Here is a 21,434-nt window from a genome sequence, read left to right as displayed (position 1 = left end):
GACTCTAAACAAATGGGGGGACTCCGTCCACCCACATGTACCCTCGACTTGAGACCTGCCCATACTTTTTCCGTGGCCAGCCTGCCTCTTGCAAAGCTGTTCATCCATAAAGAGGAGCAAGTTCCTTTTCAGCCGCCCATATTGGCGGTTCCACCCAGGGAAAAGGTTGTTTAGGATGGCGTGTAGATATTTTTATGGTCCTCTGTTATTGTTGTTGTTAAATGTTCTAGTGCCGAGTTTTGAGAAATTGGGTCAAAACGTGGGGTGTCGTCCCTGTGTAGTCAGTCTAGGATGAAAATAAGGTCTTTGGGTCCTTTTTGATGACGTGAGACTTGACTGGGCTTGAGTAGGGTTCCAGAGGGGTTTAAGGGTGGGCTACTGTCTTAATGGATTTACCTCTGTATTTTCTTCATCTACCATGTAAGGAAGCTAAATCTTTGGCGGTAGTCACTGCCCTTTGCTGCTAGAAGACTTATCTATAGCACACAGGGGTTTAAAAGCGAGCCCTGTCTTCACTGGGAGATCACAGTCTGCTCTATGGTCTGGAGAACTGTGAGTTCCTCTTCAGTCTAATGTAACACAAGATCTGACATGGCCATAAGTCTCCCATGACATGGCCATAAGTCTCACAGGTGAATGAATAAAGGGACTTCTGATTACTCCTGAGTGACATACATCTGATAATGCTGCCCATTGCATATCGATGATAAGGTTATCGAAGTACTAGTGTCTAGAGATAGAAATATTTAAATGATGACTGTGAGAGATTTCCTCCGTTTTAAGTTATTTCCCCCCCTCTCCTTTGTTTCCATTTAGGTGTCAGAAATTTCTGGCTGGCTTGTTACTGACCAAGAAGGCGAAAATAGTATGGAGCCTCAGAGAGATTTGTTTGACGGCCCTCATCAAATAAGCATCAACAGCACGGAAGCACGGAAAACGCTGACATCTACCATCTACTGGGAAGCCCCGAGAGCCTACCTCGGGAATAAAGTAGGTTGCCAGACAGACCTGTCGTGGTGCCATGTGCTACATCTAACTCTTCTAAATCTGGAAACGTTTTCTAGCTGTAATGCACATTGCCAAACGTGTAGCCGTTTCTTTTAGCATTATCCTCCCACATGTGCCCACTGCATGAAAAACCTCTTTCATAGACACCTTTTTAAATGTGTGCACTTTGTTTTGGCACTTTTTGTCGCAATGAATTTGACGCGTTTTTTATGATCCATGCCCTCTCTTCGAGCCCATAACCCCACACTCTCACCCTCTACCCACACATACACCTATATGTAATTGATCGATTTTGACCAAAAGTGCACACGTGCAGTAGAGGGCCTTGCAGTAACTCAGGTGTGACATAATAAAGAATCTGGAATGAGTAATTCAATGAATGGTTTGTCTGCAGCAGCAGGAGAAGCCTTCTCACCACAAACAGATAGGTTGTTCCTTTTGCAAACTGCTTCTACCTCTACTTGGACTAGGGAGTGGTAAGCTCTGGATCAAACATGCCCAGCTTCTATTTTCGTTTTACAGTAGGGAACTTTGCCAGTGGGGAACAGCCAAGATAATGGCAAGACACTGGTTGAACTGGCCCCAAAAATCGCAACATCCATTTTTATCCAATAATGCAGAGGAGGATCTCCCATCCAGGGGAATTCGTACGACGGGCACTTGACAATGAAATAGTTATTCCCAGTTCTGCCTTCTGGCCGAATATTGGATCTGGGAACCACCATCACACATTTGAAATGGATGTAGACCAAATAATCAGCTAGTTATGCCTCCTGTAGCCATTTAACAAGGATTGCGAGAGTCATATTCTGTAGCATCGCACAAAAAAACGACTCCACACTCGTAGCCAACAATGCGAAAGATGATGTGCTGTGTACAACCGTTTAAGAACAGGGTACCAACCTTTATTCCACTAGATTATAGCAGCTAGCCACCTGAAACAGGCTGTTGTAATTCTTGTTTTATTTTTCTACTGTATGTTAGAATCTTCTCCAGCATGGGGTCTTACAAGGATTCACATGCTCATGAATATTCCCCGTCCTCAGGTGGGGAATCCTCAGTAATATTAAAGCAGTTTCGCTTTAATATTACAAAAAACTGTTTGTTGCTTCTATAGCCTATTGCTGTCACTTTGGGTCATATTTCCCCAACCAATGGCATTCATTCGCCTAAGCTCCACCCCTGGTGGCCATCTTCAGATTTTTACTGTACGTTTTTGTTTTGAGAGTCCTCGTGTTTCGCGCCTCGAAATATCAATAATGTTTTTGCCTAGTTTTAAGAGAAATCGTCTCCATTTGTTCTTCTTCAGTCACATTTTGACTACCGGCGGTGGGGACCCGTTGCCGGACAAGATCCTTCTATTGTCGGATCTCTGGACCGTGAGTGGGTGCTACAGGAAAAAGCCTCTTCAAGGCCTGTAAAAATTGTGGCCTGAAAAACATCTTTATTGAAGATCGGCGCCTCAAGTGCATCTACAACCTACATCCCGACCATGATGCGGACGGATGTTCCATATGCCAGGCCTTCTCCTCCAAAACTGGGAAGACCGCCATAGAAGGTTAGTGCCATGCATTGAGGAAGGGAAGGCCTTTCACTATGCCTCTGTAGGCAATCATGCCTCTCTAGGGTTCACAGACCCAAAGAGCGTTCTCCCTCTGATAAGAAGAGGTTGAGATCCTTTCAGGATACTTCACAGGGGAAGATAACTAAGGCTAAATCATCTCACGCTCCAGCGCTCGTCGACGACCTCCGTGGCAGCAGAGCCCTGGTCTGAGAGAAACCGGTCAACGTCACCCTGCCCGTCGACAGGTGGTCTACCGTTGAGCAGCCAGGTTCCGTCTGCGAGGAAATCGCTGGTTCCAGCTGCTAAGCATACAACCCCGTCAACAAGGACCACGCCAGGGGACCCGTCGGTGGCTCCACCATTGACAACCTCATCGTCATCACAGACCTCGTTGAGGGACACAGCGACAGCCTCATCTGCCAAGGGCGTTACCCCATCAACGACTACCCCGTCGACGACAAAGCCTTCTATGACTTCATCCACAAAGACCTGTCTTCCATCAACGACTTCCATCCTGACGATGGCAATTACCAGCCCAGAGTATCCTTGCTGCCTAGGCCTCAGTCTGCGATACCGACAATGGCCCCATCTACGACAGCACCATTACCTGCTCCACAGGCCCCTGTGATTGCCTCTTTTCTTAGGGGTTTGCGTTTGGAGAGAGAGATGCCTCCAGCTCTTCCTTCTCTTCCTAGACTCACCAAGGCCACTCGATGTTTCACCCTTTTTCTTTTGAGACCTACCATGGTGCCATCACCATTGCCAGTGATTCAACCCTCCAGACCTTCTGAGGAAAGCCTACCACAGGAGGGCAGTCAAGGGGAGCCTTAACTTTTTGGCAGTGCGTCAGCAAGGGAATCAGCCACCTCACCTGCCATCTCAGCCTATTGGCCGTCATGAACCAGCCCGGGCTCCTGCTGCGCCAAGGGAAATTTCAATGGACATTTTGACCACTCTCCACATGCTGTTATTGGAAATTCAGCAATGTCTACCAGCTGCACCCATACCTACTCCATCAAGCAGCCCTCCAGGGCCTTCATGAGCCCAGCTGATGCTGCCTCATCGAGCCCCGACTAACCCTCGACCATTGCTGGTTGCACCTCCTCCTTGTGGCCAGCCAGACAGACATTAATACCGATACTGTCATGACCTAGGATACACAGGAACTGATGGGTTTGATGAATAAGTTCCCGCAGATGGGGAGCCTCCTGACATCGAAGGGCTCTGCAGGGTTCTCCACCCAAAGCAAATGGTTTGTTTCATTCAATGATCTTACTTGCAGCGAAGCTATTCAATCTCAAGCATGAGGAGAAGAAAAAGGAAGGTTTCCTTTTTGAGCAGCGAAGGTCCTCAAAGAGGACTATTGTTTCAGTTCCCCATCTGGCTGACATTTGGGAAGATGGCGTGTTGGTTATGAAGAACCCTGGCACGACCCCAGCATAAAGGGATGGTTTGGAAAAGAAATACTGGCTCCCGGACACAGCCCTGATGTGCCTCAGATCACAATCATCACTAGACTCGGTGGTCTCTGCAGCGGCTAGAAAAAGGTCCTCTAACCCTTCTCCCTCTTCTATGGTTCCTCCTGATCAAGAGGGTAAGAAACTAGACGCGACTGGGAAGCACATCATCATGACGGCGCCGTCTACTATCAAGGACCCCAACACCTTAGCCATTCTCTCGCGATATGACAGAGAGCTTTGGCATAAGTTGGGACCCATCGACTTTCTCTGGAGGACAAGAAGGCTGAGGTCCTGGCGTTGTTGCACAAGGGAGATATAGCCTCTGACCATGCGATTACCGTCACCCTGGACATCGCATATTTAGGATTTCGGCAGATGGGCAATAGGGTGGCCCTCTCCGCTGCCAAGGTCTGCACAAGGCCACCAACTTCTGCACAGATGTACAGACAAGGGTGGTAGACATGCCATTCGATGGTGGGTGACAACCTTTTTGGGAAGGCAGTCAATGACACCCTGCAGACCATAAGAACATACACAGAGATTTGCACGTTCATTGGGCACTCTCCAACAGAGGAAGCCACCATTTCGCTCCTCTAAAGAGAAGGTTTCAAGGTCCTCCAAAGGGCTCACCTCTCCCTATCGCCAGCCCTCCCTCCCGTTCAGCTACCCAGGAGGCATATAGGGGACGTTCCCAGGCCTATAGAAGTGGCAACAAGCGTTGTTGTGCTCCAACACCCAGAGCACAGACCCCACAGCAAGCCTGACCTGGGCCTGCGCCCTCACCTCCGCACCCCAGTGTGAGGCCGGTTATCACAATTTGACGACCAGTGGCTCAACATCTCCACATACAATGGGTGCTTGATATCCTTCAACAGTGTCACTCCCTGGAATTCCAGGACAAATGCCCTCACATTCCTCCCGTTCCCAGACAAGAGCAGCACGTAGCGCTGCTACTAAAGGAGGTTCAAGCCCTAACTCCTCTAGGATTCTCGATAAATTATCAGAAATCCTGTGCAGCGTCATCTCAGAGCACACTATTCCTGGGATCTCGCTTCAACACACTCTTGTGTCTAGCAGCTCCTTTGGGAAAACAGAATGAAGGCCATCCTGGGAAAGGTCCAACAGCTATCGACAGCTTCCATTGCAACAGTCTGGTCCATCAAGTGCCTGCTGGGGATGATGTCCTCCTGCATACACCTGGTTCTCCTTTACAGGCTGTTTGGTAAGGTTTTGTAAAGTCCAACTGGTGTGGGACTTCACAAGACTTATCTCTTGGCATTAGGCAGGCCCAACTCTCAATATAGGCTTGTACTACTGGTTGAGTGACTGAGCTGCCATGCTTATCTGAGGAGGGGTAATGTGATCTGTAGAGTAGCACAATGAAATCAGTAAACACAAGGCACCAAGTAAAGACATATACACTTAAAGTTATATTCAATGATGTATTTATATTTCTGAGGCATGTGGAATCTGCTTAGATCACATGCTGTGCATAGGCCGACATCTAGTGGAAGCTGCAGCGTATTAGTTTGTTTTTCGAAAGTCGAAAATGGGCGTCGACATAGAGTGTGCCAGTAATACTATCCCTAGTGTGACGTCCACTGTACCCATGATCCCTCACGGGTGTAGGACCCTCAGATTATTTTTTTCGCCATACTTGTCGGAAGCATTGCGCGGAGTTCCCTGGCTTTCACATCGAAGATCGAAGCTTGATGCCGGTCCGAAGAACAAACAACGGTCGAGAGCTGCACGACGGACTTTAGGCCTCAGAAGGCCTCTGGCCTTGGCCCGGACCTTGGAAGGCCTCTGGCCTCAGCCCTGCAAATAGGGAGAGTAGGGGGTGGAAACATACTCTACACTCTTATTATTCCTACACACACTAGCCCGCTGCCACAAGGTGCATATGGAGGGTACCCCATTTAAATTATGCCCCAAGTGCAACCGCAAGTACCCTTGGGTTGACAAACATGCCACCTGTAACCTCTGCTTGCCGAGGGATCACCCTGAGGCAAACTGCAGAGCGTGTAGCCTGTTCAAGGCGAAAACACTAAAGGACCGCTCGACTAAACGTTGGGCCCACCACGCCAGGCAACTCGAGGCCATGGAAGCGGAGGGCGCCTTCAGTGACAGCAGCGATGCCGTACTTTCAGATCCACACCACTACCACACCTAAACACTCGAAGTCCAACCGAGATTCGACACGCGTGTCGAGTTCTCGGAAAGAGGCACGAAGAGAGCGGTCCATCGAATCGGTGTCCTCTGGGCGTTCCAGGTCAAGATCGCCGCACGACACGAGGCAACCATCCACAGTTGCCAAGAGTGCCTCACTCACCAAAGTCACAGAGGTACGCTCGTCAGAAGACGAATCCGACCTCCAGCCCCAGGCCGCACACCAGAAGTCGGCTCCGGCAGACCGTTCGGCGTCTGCTTCCGAGACCCGACGTGCGCACTCGAAAGAAAGAGACACTACCCCCGAATCTCGACGCCAGGCGTCGAAAAGCTCAGAGAAGGTGAAAACATCAGGGAAACACTCTTCTACTCATGGGGAAGGGGGTAAACAGCAGAAGAAACCATCTCACTCTTCTTCTGCACCACAGACACATAAGGACAGTTCAAAGTCTTCAGATAAGGGGTCAACTGAAGCCTGACTCCTTGGTAATTACTAACACCAGAAAGAGGGCAGGGACAGCTCTATCATCATCTGAGGCCCCCCCAGTCAAGGAGAAAAAGAGAATTTACGGGTTAGGAAGGAAGGTAGCCTCCACTTCCACTTACAAGACAAGGATTGCCAACACCACCACTCTGCTGGCAAGTTACAATTGCCACCAGTGGGAGCAGGTAGCTGCCCTCATTGACTCAGCACCAGAACCATTAAAGGGTCAGTTGGCCCAGGTCGCGTCGTAAGGGAGAGCCGTGTCCGGTTGCATCCTTAAGGCAACCTTTGATGCCGCAGATAACGCGGGCAGGCTCATAGCAGTGAGCACTGTCATTAAGAGGCATGCTTGATTAAAACAGTCAGGGTTTAAACCCGAGACACAAGCATCCCTAATTGACATGCCGGTGGAACCGAATCTCCTGTTTGGCAAAGCGGTAGAGGACGCATTAAAAACTGCCAAAGACGAGTATGATACTCTGAAATCCCTGGGACAGTTGATGAACAAGCCCCCTAATCAAAGAGGGAATGGTAATTTACGTCGCCCATGCGGCCAGAATTCCCAAAGGGGCTCCAATTATAAAAGAAGCTGTGGTAGAGGTAGAGGCAGCCCCAGCAGAGGCGGCACGCCTCCCGCAAAACAGTGACGCTCCGCTCAGGGTCCCTTCTCACACATCCCCAGTAGGGGGATGCATTTCCAACTTCACCCAAGCTTGGGAAGGGATCACATCAGGCAGATGGGTGCTGTCTACAGTGTCCGCAGGATACTGCATAGAACTGCTCAAGCGTCCCCGAAACCACCCTCCACGTCAAAAGATACATTCCTTGGACCACCAGAAGATCCTCCTCGAGGAGATCGTCAATCTTCTAGCAAAGGACACGATCGAACTCGTCCCGGGCAACCAGGTAAACAAGGGTATTTATTCAACTTACTTCCTTGTGCCAAAAAAAGATTTAACAATGCGCCCAGTATTAGGCTTAGGCCCTGCAAACAAGTATGTCAAGCGCCAAAAATTTTGCATGACTACTCTCCGGGAGGTAATCCCCCTCCTAATAAAGGGGGATGGCAACATTGGACATGAAAGATGCCTATTTTCATATTTCCATGTTCCCAGTGCACAGAAGATTCTTGCGCTTCAAGGTGGACAGTCAGCACTACCAGTTCAAGGTGCTGCCCTTCGGTATAGCGTCGGCTCCAAGGGTATTCACCAAGGTACTGGCGGTGGCGGCGGCACACCTACGCAGGGAGGCAATCCCAGTGTACCCTTACCTGGACGGCTGTCTCATCATGGGGGAGACTCCAGTAATTTGCGGTCCAAAATTCAAAGAACGATCGACCTCCTCTTCGAATTGGGTTTCTCCATAAATGAGAAAAAAATCAAGGCTGGTGCCAAGCACCTCCAAACAGTTCCTAGGAGCTGTCCTAAACACTCAAGAGGGGTTGGCCTTTCCATCAGAGGAAAGAATTCGGAATCTACTACTGCAAATTCCTCTATATAACCCCGTGACCAGATAAGGGTGCGCAAAGCGATGCGTTTGCTAGGCATGATGGCGTCATGTATTTACCTGGTCCCTCACGCGCACCTGCGCATGCGACCCATGCAAGAATGGTTGGCGAAACAGTGGTCTCAGGCAAGTGGTCAGTGGGACTAGTGGTCGTTTCGCCAACACTTGTACAAAGTCTTCACTGGTGGACAAGAGAGAACCTGTCAAAGGGAAACCCTTTTACGATTCAGAGGTACAGGCTGTAGTCCCAACAGACGCATCCCTGTTACACCTCCTTCACCACACAGCTCAGCGTCTCTGGTATCACAGAGTGGCCAAGAATCATATCAATCTGCTAGAGCTTCTGGCAGTATTCAGAGCACTTCAAGCGTTCGAGCCCCACCTGTTGAACCTGTCAGTGCAGATCCTGACAGACAGCACAACAGCGATGTTTTACCTAAACAAACAGGGAGGGACTCGTTCACCAAATCTGTCCAAGCTTGCCCAGAAAATGTGGATATGGGCACTCAGACGGAACATTTACCTGTCATCTCAAGATGTTCCAGGGGATCTCAATTCGCTAGCGAACGCTTTGAGCAGAGATCCCCTCCCAGAAGAACACAAATGGTGTCTACACAGAGAAGTCGTAGAAGACATCTTCTCACAGTGGGGTTTCCCCACTACAGACATATTCGCCACAAGCGAAAACAGCCAATGTCCAGGATTCGCATCCAGGTTCCCTAAACCGGACTCCAAGGGGAACGCCCTGTGGATGAACTGGTCAGGGATCTTTGCCTACGCTTTTCCACCAACCCCTCTCATGAGGAAGGTGGAGGAAGGTGGTCAACAAGATGCACAGGTAATCGATGACGCTCATCCTAGTTGCTCCCATGTGGGCGAGGCAACCGTGGTTCCCACACTTATGCAGACTAGCGGTGGGCAAACCCATCAGAGTTTGGACATCTCAACTTACCACAGAGATGTATGGACATCCTAAAAGAATCTAGGAAACATAACACGAGGCACTGTTACTTTGATAAATGGAAAAGATTTGTTATCTGGTGCCAGAATAAGCAAATCAACCCGGTTGATTGCACTCCTTCCAATATTGTCACATACATGCTCCACCCGCTGGATGCAGGGTTGGTATTTAACTCACTCGAGGTACACCTGGCAGCGCTGTCAGCCTACACCACCTCCCACAACAAGGTTTTGTGGTGGAAAGTACCAGTGGTTAAAGCCTTCATGGAAGGGGTAAAGAGACTCCACCCTCCAATTTCAAACCCACCACCAGGATGGGACCTTAATGTGGTGCTTGCTAAGCTTGCCCACCCTTTGGACCCATGCATAAACCCAGTCTCAAACACCTGACCTATAAAACTGCCTTCTTAGTAGCCATTACCTCCATAGGAAGGGTCAGTGAAATTCATGCTCTGTCAGTGCAGGATCCTTTCTTTACTGTTCATAAGGATAAACTGGTTCTACGAACACACCCTAGGTTCTCACCTAAATTAATTTCTAAATTCCACGTTAACCAGTCAATTGAGCTTCCGGCCTTCTTCCAAGAACCCCAAAGGTCTGCTGAGGTGAAACTACACACTCTAGATGTGCGAAGAGCAGTCCTCTACTATGAAGACAAGACCAGGCCGCTAAGGAAAACAGACCAACTGTTTGTCTCTGTAGCTACAGGCAGAGAGGGAGATCGCATCTCTAAAGGTGCCATCTCAAAGTGGATAGTCAATTGTATCCAGCTATGTTACTCCCTTTCTGAAAGAACTCTGCCTTTTACGCCAAGAGCCCACTCCACTAGAGGCACTGGGGCCACTCTGGCTTTCATTGCAAATGTACCCCTTGACACCATTTGCAAAGCAGCTACTTGGAGCTCTATTCACACTTTTACTCAGCACTACTGCATTGACACTCATTCCAAGACAGATACTCAAGTGGGACAAGCGGTTCTAAGACATTTATTTGCTCATGACCCTTCTCACATCCCACCTCCTTCTTCCACTGCTCGCTAATCTATGCACAGCATGTGATCTAAGCAGATTCCACAAGCCTCAGAAGGGATACATTACTCACCGTAATCGTATTTCTGATGCTTGTATCTGCTTAGATTCACATGCGCCCACCCTTCCTCCCCTCTGAGCAAAGGCGCATGGATGCTTGTAGTCTTATCTATCTATCTGCTTGGATCATCTGTACTCGCGCTACTCCTCAAGCTACCTCATGTCAGAATAACACAATCTGAGGGTCCTACTTGCGTGAGTGATCATGGGTACAGTGGACGTCACACTAGGGATAGTATTACTGGCATGCCCTATGTCGACGCCCATTTTCGACTTTCGAAAAACAAACTGTAATACTCCGCAGCTTGCACTAGATGTCGGCCTATGCACAGCATGTGAATCTAAGCAGATACAAGCATCAGAAATACGATTACGGTGAGTAATGTATCCCAAAGACAAGGTAAATTAAGCATTCTTTAAAAATCAGCAACTAATAGTAACATTCAATGGAAGATGGAATTCATTTAAACAAGAGCCAATAATGCAGGTGAGTAATTATTTTCTATGTTAAACATGTTCCAGCACATGGAGTGACATCAGTCAAGGTCAGTATTAGCACTTATTTTTGTTTAACATTACAATATTGAGATTGGGAGGGAAACTGGTTAGAGTTAAAGTAGAACACACTTTCAACTGGTTCCCTAGTTAGTTTCTCCCAGACGGATGTAGGCAGTCTTGTATCCCAGCAATAATAGTGTCAACAATTAAAACCTGTAAGGAAACAAGCACTGCCAAAGCCAATCGGGTTCAGAAGAGGAGTGTTTAGGAAACCAGGACAGCCAAAGTCAATGGGACAATTTCAGTTCTGATGCAGCTTTTCTTATAAAAATGTTATTAAACAGTCAGGAGTTCTTTGAAAAATCACAGGATCTCAAGGGGAGCCCACTTGATGGAGCACAAGCTGCAAGGTCTGCACAGGTGAGTTGAGGTCAACTCCAAAGGGGGTTAAAATAAAACTGCCCAAGCCAGGGAGCACTACAAATGGCAAAAGGTAGTTTTACCCCAAGCCCCGCAGTACCTTAGAATTGAAGATTCCTGATGCAGTGATGCAGACATTGTTCCTGGTCCTTGGTCGTGGTTACGAAAGGGAGGATGTCTGGCTGGTTTCTGTTGCAGCACTCTGGAGAGGGACTTGGCAGCAATGGATTCCACATGATTCAGCGGCTCTTTGTAATTTTGGCACCTTTTTCTCAGTGCTAAAGAGAAACAAATAGCTCTGGTTGGAGTTTCCTCTGTCCCTCTGTCTTGGACTCTGGTGAGGGGAATCTAAAGATTTCCTGCTTCTGGAGCTCCTTGAAGGTGCTTACAAGGTTTTGTCCGCATTTGTTCTCTGGAAGACGATGAACTTGATAATGGTCAGGGGTCCCCGGGCATTGGGATTCTGCATCCTAGGGAAGTCGCAGTAAGTCGGGGGATGAGCCAGAATGAAGCAGGTCTCGAGCCTAGTTGGTCCCACCAGCCCAAGGGAGGAAGTTGTCCTGCACGGATCTTCCTTGATGAAATGAAAACGGGGTCAGCATAGCTGCAAGGCTTCACTGGTGCTTCCGCGGTCCTGGAAGGTGCTGCTGGTGTCTGTGCTCATCCTTTTCGTTGGATATGATTTTCCAATGTTCGACTCTCCTATACCCCTGTCTCCCTCCTAAGATAAGCCTGGCTGCTCTGTCTACATTACCATATACTCAGTTGGTACAGCCTTATACTAAGAGTGAAGTCTTGTACTGTCTCATTTGAATGGTTTTACTAAGGCCTTAGTTGGGCTTTAGAAAAACTGTCCTAACACAGACTACAGATGAGACCCCTTCAAGAGTTCCTGGATGCCAGATGGCAAAAAGTCACTGGCGCATAGAACGACAAGATCGCCATCAATTGGGCATTCCCTCATGCACCCCAAATGTAAGACCCATGCTGGAGAACTGGAGTTACAGGTAAGTAAGTAGTTCCTTCTCCGATCACATTTTGTGTGTGTTGCCCTTTTGAGGTAATATGCTATTCCCTCAGAAGAGGGCGCATTCTTGCTGTTGCCAGAAGGGAAGAAAACATATCATGTGCGCAAAGAAGACATCAAAAGACATAGTTAATTAAGCTCCCTGTGATAGATGTCAACTGTTTAATGATCCCTATGAAAATTACATATCTAGGGGATATGTGCCTTGCAGGTCCCAGTAAATTCAAAGCGGTTATACAAACCTCGCTACCTGTAGCTCGCCTCTGTTTTCCCATCTATTTTACAGTGTAATGTGTGATCAATAATGCCTCTGTGACTCCCTCCCTCCACGAGTGCACAATATGGAGGTCTCAGAAAAATGTCTGTGCAAGATATTACTCATGTATGCAAATAAAGGTTAGCTCCAAGATAGCTGTCTGCTTCTACACTCTTTTGAATTTGTTATATTTAAGATACGCTTGGAACAGAAGTGATTGTTCTTTATTTCTCAGGATCATTTCAGTGAAATTAAGCTTTATTGGTATTTCCATTTATTTATTAAAAATGAAAGTTCTTCACCATGTACATCTGTACAAACGGCACGGTGCTATACGTTATGAATAGTGACAATATAGTAGTTCATGCATTACTTCAGGTGGTGGTCAGGCAGGAGCTGGAAACAATCGCAATATGTACTGGTTGTAATGTACACAAATTCAGTACGGTTCTGAGGACCATGTTAACAAATGTATTCTTCTGGTTCACAGCAAGCATAGACTTCAATGCCATAAAATGCACTTTGTATATAGCTTGGGACCAGGTGTACATCAGCAGCTTTGCTAACAATTGGGATCAGAAGCACAGAGCAGCACAGCCTCTGAAATGAACACAATGTTATGTAGCAATCAATGGATTTTATAGTAAAGCTGATTGTTCAGCTCAGGGTCTTGTCTCTGGCCAAAATGTATAACGCAGTGAAGAGTGCCTGGCTTCCATCCTTTTCAATACAGGATGGATTTCTTCATTACATTACATTACATTACATGGTATTAATATAGCGCGCTGTGGACCCGCAGGCATGAAGGCGCTAACAACAGAAGGACAAGACACACAAAAAAGTAGCTACCTTTAACACAATTTACTCTTCTAAAGACCAATTAAGACTAATGAAAGAGCTGGCTAAAAAGAGGAGTGCTTACAATAGCGCTACCCCATAGGGCTAATATCAGTTGGAAAGAAAGGTTTTAAGATCTTTCTTGAATATTTCAAGAAGTTTGTGTTTACGCAAATGAGCTGGTCGTTGGTTCTACAAACTGGGCGCTTTGAAAGCAAAAGCACCGTTCTCTGCCTTGGAAGTCCTTGGTCTGAGTTGCTCCAAAAGATTTTGAGATCCAGACCTTAAAGATCTGGTATTTACTTTATCTTTAATGTAGCACTGAAGATACGGAGGCATCATTTGCCTTCTACACTTAAAGGTTATCACCAGAGTTCTGAACTTAATTCTTGACTCCACAGGAAGCCAATGAAGCGCTCGCCTGGCTTACGATACGTGTTCACGCCTTGAGAGCCCCACTACCACTCTAACTGCCCAGTTCTGTACCGCTTGTAATCTCTGTAGGACCTGCTTCCCGGTGCCTAGCATACGGCTACAACAGTAGTCCAACTTGGCCCCTATTATCGCTCTCACAATGTTTTCTGCACTTTTCTGTGATATGAGTGGGCTCAGGTGTGACAGTAATTGGACATAGTAAACTGAGGAGGACACAAGCGAGGTCACATGCGCTTTCATATTGAGAGACTGATCAAGAGTAACTCCCAGTATTTTAGTTTTTGAGAGTGGACTTATGATATCATCCCCTAGCTTGAAAGAGCTATAGGAGTGATTTAGAGCCTTCAGAGCATGTGGACTACCTACAATCATTAGCTCTGTCGTACTCCTATTTAAAGCAAGAAAACTATCCAACATCCAATTCTCAATCAAGCTAAAGCCTCTGTTGACTTTGAGCTTGTCGTGTTCATGGGAACCTCTTAGGGCAACTACACATTGGGTATCATCTGCATAATTTAAGAAAACTACCCCCTCCTGCTCTAACATGTAGAAGAAAGGTGCCATGAAAAGATTATAAATACATGGTGAGGTACTAGCCCCCTGCGGGACTCCATAGAGTGCTGAAATTGGGTCTGCTTCCGCAATATCCGAGCAGACACTACTATGTCTATGTTCTAAGAAGGAAGCAATCCAAGATGCAGCCTGGTCTGAGCAATTGGCCACTTCCTTGAGCCTCATATTTAGTATAGAATGTTCTATTAAATGAAAGGCTGCGGATTGATCCAATGATATAATCAATGAGAACCCGCTCTTATCCATCTGTGTTAATAGCCTGGACTTAAGCTCTAAGAGCGAGGTCTCAGTCCCGAATAATTTTCTGAATCCAGATTGATGTGAACGTAGGATAGGATACTGGTTCATGTGTTCAGCAATTTCATGATACACAACCCGGTCAAGTATTTTTAAAAGGAAAGAAGTATTCGAAATAGGGTGAAAGTTCAATGGATTGTCCCTTGGCAACCCCGGTTTCTTGATAATTGGGGTAACCATAGTTTGTCTTTAGCAGAGAAATCAATTTAATTTGTAGTGTAGCTTAATAAAGTCACACTTTACTTGGACCAGTCACATGCCCAAAGAGGTATTGTATTTGAGTCACCTTAGAGCCCAGCATACCACCTCCAGCTATTATGTACATACAAACATTTTCTCATATGTAATTATTCAATGTTACTCTTTGATTTTCATTGCAGTTAACAGCCTATGGTGGTTACTTGAAATACACTGTTTCGTATGACATTCCAGAGGATAGTACTGATAGTGAATTGTTCTCCGATATGGATGTAATCATTCAGGTAAGTTCATGTTGATGCTCTCCTTGTTGCATTAGTTGGTTCATACTAACCAAATTGGGGGCTAATAAATGAGGCTGGCCACTGAAATCTTGCCATGATTTATTTATTTGCATTTTTAAAGCACTCACACGGCACTCACACGGCCCGCGGACATCGAGGCGCTGTTACAGGAATAGTTTTTTTGTTTGTTGAGTAATTGGTTTTTTTTGGCCTTATTTGCATATTTATAACGCACTTAAATACCCAGAGGTATCTAAGCGCGGACCCGGGGATCGAACCTGTGTTGCTTCGTATCGTCTTGCTTCCAAGGCGAACACGTTGCTGCTGAGCTATCCTCCCGGGATGATGATGTTATGTTATGTTGATTTGTACCATGCACCGCTACCACCCAGGGGCTTCCATGGCACTGCAAGAGACAGGGTTGAGGGGTTAGTCGGGATGGGGTGAGGGGTTAGTGGGGATAGGGTGAGAGGATAGATTCAGAACCAGGAGTAACTGGCGTCTATGAGTGTTGTTTTGCATGCGGTATTTTTCTGAGATCATGCATTGTAACTGTATCAGTAAGATTCCTTGCCTTTGGCGTGTGGTAGTGTTTTGTGTTGGTGTTAGTGTGTTGTGTGGGTTATGATGGGTTGCTCGTGTGCACTAGTTATATAGTGTCCATAAGGGATCCAGGGTCAGAGGTGGTCATAGCTGTAAGATAATCCAGCATCTTGGTGTGTAGTTGCATTATTGGAGTTTTATGCACTATGTGGGTGGCTCACTGGAGGTGTGGTTATAGTAATGATTCTCTGTTTGTTTATGTGGAATGTGGCTACTCCAAGATCTGGTGTAGTGGCGTCAGTTCTCCAGCATGGGGTCTGGCATGGATTCACATGCTCATGAATATTCCCCGTCGTCAGACCGGGGATCCTCGGTACAGAAAAAAATCAGTATCAGTTTTGTTTCTGATCTGTCTTTCCTAGTAGTAACCAATCACTGATCTCTGGGTCATACTGCCCCCAGCCAATGACTGCCCTCTACCTAAGCCCCGCCCCCGGCAGCCATCCTCAGATTTTTACCGCACGTTCAAGTGTTGGGAGTCCTCGTGCTATAGCTCTCGAGCTTTTGCTGCGTTTTCGCGTTTTTTCAAAGAGAATTTCTCATTTTTCGATTTAGTAGAGCCTCAAGCTCCACCGTTTCTACATCCGATCAACGGGGACCCGTTTCGGATTTTTCTACGCCCCTCTAGGGTGAAGATTTCATCGAGTTACGCTTTTGGAGGAGTCCAGAAGTTTCTGAGGCCTACCCCAGACATGGCCCAGAAGAAAGGAAGCTCGACGCCCTGGAAGCTGTTCAGGGCCTGCCCTCGATGCCAGCTACAGAATGTGTTCAAGGAAGACGAGCATTCTTTATGCCTCTACTGTCTTCATGAGGACAAAACGCACGTGGAGAAGGACTGCGCATTTTGCGGGAACATGTCGGAGCGGACCATGAGGGATCGCCATCTTCGTCTTGCCAACTGGCTGGACGGAAAGAGCCCGTCAGGTGACAAGAAAAAGAAGAAGTCTGAGCGGTCTTCTAAGTCCTGTGAGGGCACCCCGGTGACGGGGGTCCAACAGAAGGCTAAGCACCGCGAGTCCGCGGGCACCGGGAGCGCCGAACGGTCGGGGGCGCATCCTCCCCGGCGCCATCAACCACGAGCCAACGCTCTGGCTCGGGTAAGAGGAAATCCGAGAACCCGGCTAAGCTTCTGGAGAGGCCCCGGTCGATCTCGAAGGTTCCAGCTGAGGGGGAGCGAGGCGATGACCCTCCCCCCAAGGTGAAGGCCTCTAGCACACAGACGGTGACGAAGGCCCTGATTCACCCGGCCAAGGCCTCTATCGAGAAAGTCGCGGCAGCCCTGGCTCAGCATGTGGCGGTTGCACTGGTGGAAGCGACCTCGGGGCCCAGAGTTTCCCTGCCACCGCAGAGGGAGAGCTCTTTCAAGCCCATCGAGAAGACCCCTGTGAAGTTCCCGGCGGAGAAAGAGGGGGGGGCCGGTGGCCATCGTGGATACGGGCACGGCCTCCGAGGAGGAACTGATCGAAGCCTTAGAAAGCCACGACGTGGGCATGAGGAGGCCCAGCCCGTCGGGAGGAACCCTGACGAAGGGGACGACGAGAGCGACAGCGGCGCCGAGGTTCCAGATCAACCATTGCGCCCGTCGCAACCAGTGCTGCAGGACAACTTGGCGCGGCCATTTTGATGGCAATACAATCCTTATGTACGGAAATAAGAACGAGATTGCCCCTACCCCCGACGGAGGAGCCGGAGCCAGGCCCGACAGAGGAGCCAGAGCCAGGCCCGTAGGGAAGTCCACCACTTAAGAGGAGAAGGACACATCCTCCTCTGCCTTTTCAACCCTTGCGGCCTGCTCAACCTTCGCCCCCGCCCACGGTGCCTGGGGATGACACGGGTACAGACACGGCCATGACGGGTACTGATGACGACAGCGGCGATGACGGGGTGGACCTCCCGTCTCCCCCCCCTCCTCTGGCTTTCCCGCCCGATGAGATTGGATCTTTCCATGCTATAATCGCCAGGGCATCCAAGCTTTTCCAGCTCTGCTCCGAAGAGAAGAAGAAGGAGGGGTTCCTCTACCAACGGCGCGAGGCCAAGAGGAAGACGGTCCTCGCCGTGCCTCTGCTGGATGACATCTGGGACGAGGGACTTTCCCTTCTCAAGAACCTGTCCACGACACCGGCAAAAAGGGACCGGTATGAGAAAAGGTACCGGGTCCCCGACGCGGCCAATCTGTGCCTTAGGGCACAGCCGACCCCGGATTCGGTCGTCTCTGCAGCGGCCAGGAAGAAGGCGGGGGGGCATCGGCCTCAACAGCGACTTCCCCACCGGACGGCGAGGGAAAGAATCTGGACACGATGGGACAACAGGTCATCTCGTCGGCAGCGACGACGATTAAGGCAGCCAACGCCTTGGTGATTGTTGCCCGCTATGACAGGGAGCTGTGGTATAAGATCGCTCCTTTGTTGGACTTCCTACCAGACGACAAGAGGGCGGAGGCCCTGGAAATCTTGCAGGAAGGCGAAGTGGCATCGAACCACACCATAACGGTGGTGATGGACATCGCTGACACCGGTTTCCGCCAGTTGGGCAGCGGCGTTTGCCTCAGACGGCGCAGATGGCTCAAGGCGACGTACAGGCAAAGGTGTTGGACATGCCCTTCGAAGGGAACAACCTGTTTGGGAAAACAGTCAATGAGTCCCTGCAAGCCATCAAAACGGACACGGAGACGGCCCGGGCCCTAGGAGTTCTCCAGCAGCGACGGCCGTCCTTTCAGAGCGCCGGAGGCAAGCAAGGAGCCTCCAAAAGTTCCGGCGGCGGCTCCTCTACCTACCGTCATGCGGCCCATTCTTCGTCGCAGGAAGCCCATAGGGGACGAGGCAAGTCGGGCGGATCCCGCCGTCATCGCCAGGGAGGCCAAGGCGGCAAGGCGGCCTCAAAACAGGACTGAACCGACCGTGGTGTCGGGCCCCCACAGAAGCACTCCAGTGGGAGGCCGGCTAGCGAAATTCATCAGCGTGTGGGAGTCCATCTCCACCGACCATTGGGTGCTGGACGACCTGGCCCAGGGGCACGCTCTTGAATTTCTAAAAAAGTGCCCGCGTGTCCCCCCTGTGGCCAGGAAGGAAATTCACGTCCCTCAACTACTGTTGGAAGTAAGGGCGATGCTCAAGAAGGGTGCCATCGAGCTCGTCCCAAAGAGGCTTCGGGGCTCTGGAGTTTACTCAAGGTACTTCCTCGTAAAGAAGAAGACAGGAGGATGGCGTCCCATCCTGGACCTGCGACGACTGAACAAGTACATCAAGGCACAGAAGTTCTGGATGGTCACCCTCCAGCACGTGCTGGGACAGCTGGAGGAGGGCGATTTCCTGTCGTCGTTGGACTTGGAGGATGCGTATTTCCACATCCCATTCTAAAATGGTCCAAGGACGGCACTACCAGTTCAAGGCCCTCCCGTTCCGATTGAAGTCTGCAGTGCCTCGCACCGGTGGCGGCGCGGCTGCGCCTGCAGGGGATCCACATCTACCCCTACCTGGACGACTGGCTCATCCGAGCAAGGACAAGGGAGCTCGCCGTAGAACACACAGCGAAGACCGTCCAGCTGCTCACGAACCTGGGATTCTCCATCAACTTCCCCAAATCCCACCTGGTCCGGTCGCAAGTCGCCCTGTTTCTGGGAGCCAAGCTCGACACAGTGGCGCGGCTGGCCTCGCCGTCGGAGGAGAGGACGATGGCCATCCTGGGCAAGGTGCAGCATCTGCTGGCCACGGATGTGGCCAGGGTGAGATCCATCAAGTCCCTCCTCGGGATGATGTCCTCCTGCATATATGTTGTACGCCTTTGCAGACTTTGGATACGTCCTCTACAAGAGTTCCTCGACGCCCGCTGGATCCAAGCGACGGGCAGCTTCGAGGACAGGATCCCGCTCAACGAGACCTTCCGACAAGCGATCCAGTAGTGGGGCACCCGCACTCATCTGACGGCACGGACAGACTTTCAGACCCCAGCTCACCAGGTAACGGTGACGACGGATGCCTCCCTGGAAGGGTGGGGAGCGCACACCGGAGATCTTCACGCGAGAGGCCTTTTGCTCCCGGAGGAGAAGCCGCTCCACATCAACATCTTGGAGCTCCGTGCAGTGTTCTGGGCCCTCAGGTCCTTTCTTCCGTCCCTCAAAGGCAAGGTGGTGAGGATTTTCACAGACAACACCACCACGATGTTCTACATCAGGAAGCAGGGCGGAACCAGATCCCCAGCCCTATCCAAGGAAGCCCAGGATCTGTGGCATTGGGCCGTCGGCCAAGGGATGTTTCTGGTGCCTTTTCATCTGGCAGGCATAAAAAACACCATTGCCGACTCACTCAGCAGAGAGCTGCGCTCGTGCCACGAGTGGGAACTACGCCATGATCAAGCGGATCGACTCTTCCAGTGATGGGGCAAACCCCAGTTCGAGCTGTTCGCGACGGCGACGAACTCCAAGTGCCAGAGGTTCGCCAGCAGGTTTCCCCAGCCGAGGAGCATGGAAGATGCTTTCTCGTTCCCCTGGGACGACCTGTTCCTCTATGCGTTCCCTCCGTTGCCATTGCTGCTCCGGCTCATCAACCAGCTCAAGAGGTCCCGGTGCAGGATTATCCTCATTGCACCGGCGTGGCCGAGACAGATCTGGTTCCCGGACCTCCTGGACTTATCAGCGTCCCCACCTGTCAAGCTGCCGGCGGATGCGGATCTTCTCTCCAGAGAAGGGGGCGCCATTCTTCATCATGACCCGGAGTCGCTGAACTTGCAGGCCTGGCTCCTGCAGCACTTGAGTTTGGAGGGTACGATATCCCGGCTGACTGCAGAGAGGTTCTTGTAAAGGCCAGGGCGTCCTCAACTCTCAAGTGCTACGGACACAAGTGGAAGAGGCTCTCTGTCTGGTGCCGTGCACAGAAGATTAACCCTCTGCGGATTACGGCCCCTCAAGTACTGGACTAGCTCACGCCTCCATCAAAATACATCTGGCTGCAATTTCCCGATACACCAGAACTACAGGACAGGCGTCCTTGTGGTCTCATCGCCCGGTGAAGGAATTTATGAAGGGACTATTCCGATCGTTCCCGCCGGTAAAGGCCCCTGCCCCGGCGTGGGAGCGCAACGTGGTGCTGACCAGGCTCATGGGAGCCCAATTCGAGCCTATGGATTCGGCGCCGTTGAAGTTCCTGTCGTGGAGAGTGGGGGAGATCCAGGCCCTATCTTGCAAGCCTCCATACTTGACTTTTCACGGCACGAGGGTGGTGCTGAGGACACACCCCTCCTTTATGCCCAAGGTGCCGTCGGACTTCCACCTCAACGAGCTCTTGGTGTTGCCAGTTTTCTTCCTGTCGCCTTCGTCGCCGGCCGAGAGGACTTTGCACTCTCTGGATGTAGCTAGAGCGCTTAAGTTCTACGTGGACCGCACGAAGAGTTTTCGGAAGACATCACAGCTGTTTGGGAACTTTGGACCTGTGAACCAAGGGAAGGCTCTCTCGAAGGCTTCCATTTCCAGATGGCTCTCCGGCTGCATCATGCACTGTCACCGGTTGGCAAACCGACCGCTGCCCGGCCGTCCGAGAGCCCATTCGATCAGAGCGATCGCTGCTACCAAAGCGTTCTTGTCTGGTGTGCCCCTGCTGGACATCTGCAGGGCTGCTACGTGGAGGTCGACGCACACCTTCACGAGATTCTACTGCGTCAATCGGGACTCCAGGGAGGAGTCCAGGGTCGGCCAAGCAGTGCTGCGCAACCTGTTCGCCTGAAGGGCCTGGTGAAGAGGTAAGAGTTGCTTAATGTTGAGTTTATGTAATGCTTG

General features: G+C 49.9%; 1 protein-coding gene across 2 annotated transcripts in view; it reads left to right on the top strand.

Moving 5' to 3' along the window:
- The window catches only part of LAMA1 (laminin subunit alpha 1), a 679,286-nt gene that overhangs the window by 258,386 nt on the left and 399,466 nt on the right, over positions 1-21,434 (top strand). For both annotated transcript variants that reach the window (XM_069620697.1, XM_069620696.1), the window contains exons 12-13: positions 817-990; positions 14,963-15,064. In XM_069620697.1, the coding sequence (XP_069476798.1) occupies positions 817-990; positions 14,963-15,064 (276 nt within the window). The remainder of the gene's footprint in view (positions 1-816; positions 991-14,962; positions 15,065-21,434) is intronic.

Source organism: Ambystoma mexicanum, chromosome 5q (assembly GCF_040938575.1).
Source record: "Ambystoma mexicanum isolate Mex_15411 chromosome 5q, UKY_AmexF1_1, whole genome shotgun sequence".
Taxonomy (NCBI): domain Eukaryota; kingdom Metazoa; phylum Chordata; class Amphibia; order Caudata; family Ambystomatidae; genus Ambystoma; species Ambystoma mexicanum.
The sequence above is the reverse complement of the archived record's forward strand: the minus strand, read 5'-3'. Positions and strand labels throughout refer to the sequence as shown.